General features: G+C 35.8%; 1 protein-coding gene across 3 annotated transcripts in view; it reads right to left on the minus strand.

Moving 5' to 3' along the window:
* Nucleotides 1–448: 448 nt before the first annotated feature.
* The window catches only part of CPNE3 (copine 3), a 93,718-nt gene continuing 84,110 nt past the window's right edge, over nt 449–10,056 (minus strand). For 2 of the 3 annotated variants that reach the window (XM_004370791.2, XM_023726097.1), the window contains 3 exons: nt 6,679–6,812; nt 5,277–5,513; nt 449–2,476 (listed from right to left, as the gene is read on the minus strand). In XM_004370791.2, the coding sequence (XP_004370848.1) occupies nt 2,366–2,476; nt 5,277–5,513; nt 6,679–6,812 (482 nt within the window). In that variant the 3' untranslated portion in view covers nt 449–2,365. The remainder of the gene's footprint in view (nt 2,477–5,276; nt 5,514–6,678; nt 6,813–10,056) is intronic. The other variant, XR_002823089.1, reaches the window with a different exon arrangement.

The raw sequence follows: 10,056 nt of genomic DNA on the forward strand, positions 1-10,056 counted from the left end.
TGCTTCAGAGAAGCTCCACTTCTATTTGTTTTGTATTATACATTGAGAAGGTGTGTGTATACCATTTTTGTAAAGAAACCTCCATATGAATGAATAAACAAAGGCGGTTGATGAATGAATTAACAAAATGTGGTATATACATACAATGGACTATTACTCAGCCATAAAGAGAAACAAAGTCCTGAAGCGACATGAGTGAACCTTGAAAACATTATGCTGAGCAAAATGAATCAGTTGCAAAAGAACAAATATTGTATGATCTCACCTATATGAAATAAGCAAATATATAGAAACCAAAGATTAGTGGTTACCATGCATAGGAGAGAGGGGGAAAAGGAAACTTTTTGCTCTAGGGGCAGTGAGTTTATGTTAACAGTGGTATATTAATTTGGAAAAGGACTGCGAGAATGGTTATACAACATGAAGAATGTAATCAATGTCACTGAATTATACATGTAGAAATTGTTGAATTGATGACTGGTTTGTTGTGTATATTTTTGTATCACAATTTTTTTTTTAAAGAAAAGCTTCCTGTGGTTAAAAAAGAAAAATTCTGAAAACCAGAGTAATATGCTTTTTCCAAGCATATAAAAAGAACTGAAATTAGGGCATCTTAGGCAGTTAAGACTCCAAACTATTGAGAGAATGATCAGTTTTCTTCCCTCCAAATTGCTAAGGTCAAAATGATTGTCAACTAACGAGATATACTACAGAGTAACAAACTACAAGTTAGGTACCTTCAGATTAATAGCAAGTATCCAGAGGCCAGCTAGCCACATGGGAGATTGTAACTGCTCACTGCGGCCAGGCAACCATGACAGCAAACAGGTCCCCTCTCAGCCTGACCTTGGCGAAGAGCTGTTTCTCAGAAGTCAAAGCTAACAAAGACTTCACTTTCTTCAGACAATGCAGTACAGAAGAGGAGTGGGCTGGGATGCAGGTTTTTCAACAAAACAGAAAGGCATGTCAGCACAGTGTTGTATGCATAAGCTTAAGGATGTCTAATAAACACACAATTTTTAATGTTGAATCGTTAAAGATGACTGGCCAACATATGGATATGCATAGTACTTGGCACACAAGTCTTCAATAAATGTTACTGCAACCATTCTGAAAAGGTAATGGTCTCTAAGCAGTATGTTCTAAAAGGTAAAAGTCAGGGGAAAAATTTCATCTCTAAAAAAAGCATATAAAAAGTCCAGTAATGTAGCAGTTGCAAAAATTTTTTTTTTTTAAGTTACAGCAGATTTTATGCTTAATACATTGTAGGCCTAGGAGATAATACATTATTAAAATGGAAAATGTGATTTTGATTAATAGATAACTAGTATCATGAGCTTAAACATGCTATTTTAAAAAAGGAGAAAATGTCTAAATGATTCTGTACATAAAACACATGAGACTGTCTCTTTTTATAAGTAAAGTATTTCATCACTTAGAAGGAAATAAATTTCCCATTATATGTTTGGTTCTCACTGTTCCTGGACAAAGCAGTCCTAACCATTTTAACAAACCTCATTTAAAATAAGCTAATAACGTAGAATCTGGGACAAATCATCTTAGCATCTACAGAATCCTGAGTGTCACATGCAATCAGTGAAAAGAAAGGCCAAATCTGACTGTGTCTGGAGATTTTCACAATGAAAATAAAAGATCTAGAAAGCCAAATGAAAATAACTTACTTACATCAGGTTCTTTTTATCTGTTGATTGTACATTTTACAAACTGAATATATGGCCTCCCTTTTCACAATAAGTACTTTGCAAGAGGTCCTATGTAAACGTGTACTGTTTTATAAACCATGCAGTTTCTATTCTGCAGCAAAATTTAAGAGTGAGTGAAGTGGTTTTTCCCTCATGAAAAAGCACTGAATGCAGAGTTAGGAACACATTCAATATCATTTCATTTAAGAAGCTCTCCTAATCAGGTATGGATGCTGGCTTGCAAAATATACACTGCCTAAAGCAAAAAAAAACAAGTACAGCAACTTGCAAATGACATCATCTTAACAATTTTTCGTTCTTTTTATTGACAAACATTCAATGACACCATTTTCATCATATGAAAGTAAACAACAATAACAACAGAATCTCCTAACCCCGCACCTTCTAATCCAAGGAGCCTCAATGCAATTATTACAAATCACTAGCTATCACTGAATTGATTGGGCAACAATTAAGTTGGCACTTTCCCCAAAGTATAAAAAGGATGCTTTGAACAGATATAATCCATTGAGAACTAGGCTTACATCATAAATGCTGGGGGTGAAAAGTACACAAAATGACAGATTCATGATTTGAGATGAGAGAGGGATCCACTGCTCCACGTGGCACAAAGGAACTCGGCTGCGGTGGCCACACAAATTTTACTTTGTAGCTGGGTTCTTCGGAGGAAGAAGTTTGTATGTGTTGAAGTAGCCCACCACCTGCTGGGGAATCTCTGCCAAGACACACTGAGCAAGCGCTTCTTTTGGAGCCTTGTGAAAAACAAAATCGAAGTCACTTTATTGGCAATCACATTTTTACTGGCATTTTACCAAAAGACTATTTGCCCAGTTAGTAAAAGCCAGTAATTTCCAACTCCTAGGCTTGTATCTTTTCTTAGAAATAGTCCATGAATGCTATGATTATCCCCTTTTTCAGTGCCAGCATTTTAACATTTGATGATTTTTTCATTTTTTAACTTTGACATGTAGGTCTTTTATTCACCTGGTATTAATTTTTTTAAGTTTTTATTGTGAAATAATCACAGAGTCATTGGAAGTTGCAAAAATTGTACAGAGATGTCCCACGTACCCTTCACCCAGTTTCCTCAAAGGTAATATCTTACATAACTCTAGTATAGTATCAAACCAGGAAACTGACATTGGTACAGTCCACAGATCTGGTTCAGATTTCACCAGTTTTACATGTGCTCATTTGTGTGTATGTGTGTCTGCATATATAGTCTTATGCAACTTTATCACATATGTAAATTTGTAGGGGCCCTGGTAGTGCAGTGGTTAAGCACTCGCTGCTAACCAAAAGGTCACTGGTTCGAACCAGCCATTCCACAGGAGAAAGATGTGGCAGTCTCCTTTCGTAAAGATTACAGCTTTGGAAATCCTTTGGGGGCAGTTCTACTCTGTCCTATAGGGTCACTATGAGTCAGAATCAATTCAACGGCAATAGGTTTGGTTTTTGGTTTTTTTGATGTAAATTCATATGACTGCCACCACAATCAAGATACAAAACCGTTCCATTTCCCTAATGCTTTATAGTCATAGCCAGTCTCCCACACCTACCCTGGTCCCCCGACCCTGGCAACCACTGATCTTGTTGTCCATCTCTATAATTTTGTCAGTTCAAGAATGGATTCATACAGTATGTGAGCTTTTAATATTGGCTTTTTCACTCATCATACTTCAAGTTATTCCATGTATCAATCCAAGTTATTCCATGTATTAATAGCTCATTCCTTTTTATTGTTGAGTGGTATTTCCATAGTGTGGATGCACCACAGTTTGCCCAGATAAAGCTGCTATAAACATTCATGTACACTTTGTGTTTTCTTTTCTCTAGGATAAATACCCAGGAGTGTGACTGCTGGGTCATATGGTAAGTATATGTTTAGTTTTTAAAGAAACTGCTAAACTGTTTTCCAGAGTGGCTGTACCATTTTATATTCCCACCAACAATGTATGAGTGATCAAGTTACTCTGCATCCTCACCAGCATTTGGTGTTCTCATTATTTTTGTTTTTTGTTTTTAGTGTTCTAATAGATGTGTAAGGATATCTCATCATGGTTTTAATTGGCATTTCCCTAATGGGTAATGATGTTGAACATATTTTGTTTTCCAGGATATAAGTTCTGTACATGTTTTCTTAGATTTATACCTAAGTATTTCATTTTATTTACTGAGCAATTGTCAATAGCATTGTGTTTTGAATTTTGGTTTCTCCATGTTCAAATCTAGTATATAGAAATAAAACAGATTTTTGTATCTTATATCTTGTGACTTTAATAAACTTATTAGTTCTAGAAAATTATAATTAATTTTTAAAAATAGACATAGGACTTCTGTTTCTATGAAGATAAAGTAGATATACTTTTCCCTACTCTTCCCACTAAGTACGTCTAAAAACCTTTCATGTTATATATAAAACAAAACGTAAGAGGACTCTTAAAAGTGAAAAGGAGGCAAACTAGCTAGAGATCTTAGAACCCAAAGAACAACAAAGTGATGAGTTCCCTGGGTTTTCTTTTTGCCTTATATATACCCGACTGGATATTGCGGAACCGGACAGTGTGGGAACACCCATGGGCACACATTAAAATAGCCTCAACAAAAGTTAGCTCTCTCAGACAACGGACTAGGAAAGGGGCAGCCTATCAAGAAAAAAAAAAATTTTTTTTTGAAGGTAAAATGAGGGATCCTTGTGGTGATGGAAATGTTCTGTATCTTGACTGTTTCAATGCCAATATCCTGGCTATGATACTGCACTGTGGTTTTGTGATATTACCATTGGGAGAAACTGGGTAAAACCATCTCCTGTGAGTTTTTCATCAACTTATCTTCTAGTTTGGTAAATTCAACATACATATTTGTATAGAGGTTATTTTTCTTTTGTTACAAAGGTAAAGATAAATACATCTTTAGACATTCACAATACAGTTTTGTTTTTTTGTTTTTGTTTGTTGTTTTACTAATTTTATTGTGGTAAAATATATATAACAAAACATTTATCATTTTAACCATTAACCAAGTGTACAATTCAGTGACATTAATTACATTCACCATGTTGTACAACCATCACCACTATCCTTTCCAAATACTTTCCATCACCCTAAACATAAGCTCAGGACCCCTTAGGCATCAACTCCCCATTCCTCCTAGCCCCTGATAACCACTAATAAACTTTGATATCTATGTATCTGCCTATTCTAGATATTTCATATAAGTGAGATCACACAATATTTATCCTTTTGTGTCTGACTTCTTTCACTCAGCATAACGTGTTCAAGGTTCATCCATGTCGTAGCATGTATCAGAACTTCATTTTTCTTTAATGATAACACAATTTTTAACAATTTATCATACAGACTGCAAGAGACACACAAAGTATACACCCTGAAACAACACTGTCAAATCTAATCGGGATTCTTCAAATAGAAAAAGGACCATGTTTACATACCGTCAAACCCTGGACACCCACTCAGCTGCCTGGTTGTGGATTGCAAAGGTCTGTATTCAAACACCTCACTGTGCACCAAGATAGGGAGGGGTAGTACTCACATTCTGGAACTGTCTGAAAGGTACAAACTGGACGATATCTCTGATGGCTGCTTCACCCGAGGGGGACCGGAGACTTCCACCATCACCATCCAGAAACTCCATGGCACTGAAGTCAGCACCTCCAACTCCAACAATGATGATGGACATGGGCAGCTTGGCAGCATTAACTATAGCTTGTCTGGTTTCATCAAGGTCTGTGATCACACCATCAGTAATAATCAAGAGCACAAAATATTGCTGCCAAAAAAGAAAGGCTCTGTTACATTTAGCAGCAACTGGTTCTTAGCAAAGACAAAAAGAAAATTATGTCCAGTGAGAAGGTAGAGCTCCCAAGTAATAAAAGCAATGGTTAACGACACCTCTAGCTTGATGAGTAACTTAGTCTCTTTCTTGCTCATTTTCCTTATCATTCTCTACCCAGGAATCTATTTGCATAAAACATCCTAAGATCCTCTGATGACAAGGAAATCCATTCATACAGAAACTGCAGGTTCATTAAAAGTGCAGCAGATCACAAAATAGTGTTGGCATAAATACACGAAAACAAGGTATCTAAACGCCAAAGATTAAAATGTAAATAAACATAGGAATACACTTCGATTTCACTGAAGTAGTAAATATGCCAAAGAATCAATCAAGTGAGCAAGTGGCAACTTCACTCCCAAAAGATCAAATATGGGAGAAGCAGAATTGTTTACTACACAAAAATACACTGTTAAACAAATGGATAAGGATTAGGGGGGAATCTTTCTCTCAATTCTTTGATCTCTGGTAAAATCCTTCAGAGAATGGGAAAATATCACAAAAAGTTTAGGCTCCATCTTTTGAGCCATTTAAGTTTAAAATGGGAATACTATTTATAATAGTAGCTACCATGTGCTAAGTGTATACCCTGACCCAAGTACTGTGTACTTTATATGAATTATCTTATTTAGCCCTTTCAACAACCATATGAGGTAGTTATTCCCACCTTACCGCTGAGTATACTGAAGCAAAGAGAGATTTGCTATGCAAAATTCAAGAGGTAAGGGCTGGCTAATTCAAACCTCTTTAATAGAGTACGTAATCTTGCAACAGCAACTAGGGTGGTAATCTCCTCAATCCTTAACTGTTAAATCTACTTCAAAAAAGTAGATGATAGCCACTGTCAGTTTCCTTGTTTTGCAGAACATATCTAAGAAGATTAATTCCAAAGACAGAGAAAAGACTCATGTGTAAGTGTTGTTCTGTTTTTAACAATCACTGATTAAATGATAACAGATATTACTCCAAACCAAGAATGACCATATCATTGCCTCCTGCCCTGACTTTGTAATCTCAATGGTCCAAATAAATAGAAAAATGGTAGCAAGAGCAACAACCAGTCTGCGTTCTCCCTGTCCCCTGGCCATGGAGCACTTACAGAAGCTGTCTGCTGTTGTGTGGCTACAGCAGCAAACCTAGCCACATGATTTATAATTGGAGAAAAATTAGTTGGTCCATAGAGTCTTATCTTAGGAAGGCAGGTCCGATACGCGTCTGCAACACCTTGGACTCCTAGACAACAAAAGCAGTATTAAAAATTCTCAAGCAAAAGTTAATTGTTTATCATTCACCATACTTGCTAATTTATTATATACATCAACATATACACCCTCTCCTCACTTATTGATGGTTAGGTTCCAAAGACCAGGTTGTTATGCAAAATCGATGTTATACAAAAATGGAGGATGACTATATCATTGCATAACCAAATTCCAACTGCCAACTCACTAAGAATTATGGCCCGGTCAAGGTGACTCATAACCTTGACCATCACAGCCAGCTTTACTCTCACCTCACACCTCAGTGTTTGTTACTGCCAGATGTATGTTGTTAAGGCACAAAAGAGTCAGATAATAGATTTTTTTATTATTGTCATAAGTGAAAATGTCAGGTAATGAGATAGTTGTTAAGTGAGAAGGTTTAGTCCTTTAAACAGTCAAACATTCTATATTCAGGAGTTCTTCTAAGCTATATATTACAAAACTTCCTAGTTAAGCTCCATCGCAAAAACTCAGCTCTGCCTTCCCCCAGTAGAAGACATTTATTTTTATCTCAGCCAAATTATTCATTAGTCTACAGTGGGATTGCTGCATTTGTGCTTCATTTTAATGTGATGTGGGAATGAGACTCTAATGGAAAAAGAACCATGAAAAAGTGCTGTATCACAACTGACAATAAGAAGAAAAAATACTGATAAAATAGAAAAACTTTTGCATATACGGCTAGAAGTTATAAATTTAATGCTAATCCCAGTCAAGAGTTTATTCAGTAACTTAAAGGTTAAGCACAGTATGGTAGATTGTATTAGTCCCAAATATTTACTTCCAGGGTATTTATCACAATGAGGTGAATATTCATACATTTTGCTGCAGAAACATTAACATGTTTGTTTACAGGGTATGCCCCTGGGCTACTTGGGTATTATGTAATACGACGTTGGGAAGGGGCTTTAGACTAGCCTTGGCCAAAGGTATGTGAATGGACATAATATCCACCATGTCTAAGCAGATGTTCTAAGAACTACAGCTTGTTTCCAACAGCTCTCTTGCTCTTTCACTCTGTCGTAGGAACAGCACATCCCTGATAGGGACTGCTCCTTCTGCCTGGGCCCCAGATTGAGAAAGGGGAGAGTCACAGTCTAGCCACAACAGCTGCTATGTAAATTGAGCAAGAAAGAAGCCATTGCCATAATAAGCTAGGAAAAGATGACTGGCATGCCTCATAAAAGTACTGTTGACGAAATTTTTTATCCCACATATGCACCTGCTGAATCTTCCTCTAATATTAGAGTGTCTAAGATATTATAAATCATGAAGAATTCCCAATACTTGCTGAGATAATCAAGGAAATCTGTCTCAAAAGACTTAATGTATACTAAAATGTGTCTCTTCCTTAAAAAATGCCCAATAGTAAATATTAAAGAAAAATATAAAGACTCAGCATATACAAAATCAACAACAAAGAAAAAGATGAAAGGAAAATACATAAAGAAAAATGACTCAGCAGAGAAAATTAAGTGGAACAAAGAAACAGTTAACAATACACAAAAAAGATATTAAAATGACAGCACTAAATTCATACTTATCACTAATTACACTGAACTTAAATGGACTAAATGCACCAATAAAGAGACAAAGAGTGGCAGAATGGATTTTAAAAAAAAAAAAACCACGATTCGTCTATATGCTGCCTACAAGAGACACACCTTAGACTTAAAAACACAAACAGAACTAAAATTCAAAGGATGGAAAAAAATACTTCAAGGAAACAACACTCAAAAAAGAGCAGGAGTGGAAATATTAATCTCTTACAAAATAGACTTTAAAGTAAAATCTACCACAAAGGATAAGGAAGGACACTATATAATGATTAAAGGGTGAATACACCAGGAGGACATAACTATAATAAATATTTACACAGCCAGAAACAGGGCTCCAAAATACATAAAACAAACTCTAACAGCATTGAAAAGAGAAACAGACAGCTCCACAACAATAGTAGGAGACGTCAACACACCACTTTCAGTGAAGGACAGAATATCCAGAAAGAAGCTCAATAAAGACACAAAAGATCTAAATGCTACAATCAACCATGTAGATCTCACGGACACATACCAAACACTCCACCCAACAACAGCCAAGTATACTTTCTTTTCCAACGCACATGGAACGTTCTCCAGAATAGACCACATATTAGGCCATAAAGCAAGCCTTAACATAACCCAAAGCATGGAAATATTACAAAGCATCTTTTCTGACCATAAAGACATAAAAGTAGAAATCAATAACAGAAAAAGCAAGGAAAAAAAAAATCAAACACATGGAAACTGAGCAACACCTTGCTCAAAAACTACTGGGTTACAGGAGAAATTAAGGGTGGAATAAAGAAATTTATAGAATCAAATGAGAATGAAAACACATCCTACCAGAACCTTTGAGACACAGCAAAAGCAGTGCTCAGAGGTCAATTTATAGCAATAAATGCACACAACCAAAAAGAAGAAGGGGCCAAAATCAAAACATTAACCCTACAACTCAAACACGTAGAAAGAGAGCAGCAAAAGCAGCCCAGGGGCACCAGAAGAAAGAAAATAATAAGAATTAGGGTAGAATTAAACGAAATAGAGAATAGAAAAACAATTGAAAGAGTTAACAAGACCAAAAGCTGGTTCTTTGTAAAGATCAACAAAATTAATAACCACTGGCCAAACTGACAAAAGAAAAACAGGAGAGGAAGCAAATAACCCAAATAAGAAATGTGATGAGTGATAACAGACTCAACTGAAATTAAAATAATCATAACAGAATACTATAAAAAAATTATACTCCAACAGATTTGAAAACCTAGAGGAAATGGACAAATTTCTAGAAACTCACTACCTACCTAAACTAACACAGAGGTAGAACAACTAAATAAACCTACAACAAAAGAAGAGATTGAAAAGGTAATTTAAAAACTCCCCACAAAAAAAAGCCCTGGCCTGGGGAGTTTCACTGAAGAATTCTACCAAACTTTCAGAGAAGAGTTAACACCACTATTACTAAAGGTATTTCAGAGAATAGAAAAGGATGGAATACTCTCAAACTCATTCTATGAAGCCAGCATAAACCTGATACCAAAATCAGGTAAAGACACCACAAAAAAAGAAAACTACAGACCAGTATCCCTCATGAACATCGACGCAAAAATCCTCAACAAAATTCTAGCCAATAGAATTCAGCAACATATCAAAAAAATAATTCACCATGATCAAATG

Source organism: Trichechus manatus, unplaced genomic scaffold, assembly GCF_000243295.1.
Source record: "Trichechus manatus latirostris isolate Lorelei unplaced genomic scaffold, TriManLat1.0 scaffold00009, whole genome shotgun sequence".
Classification (NCBI taxonomy): Eukaryota; Metazoa; Chordata; class Mammalia; order Sirenia; family Trichechidae; genus Trichechus; species Trichechus manatus.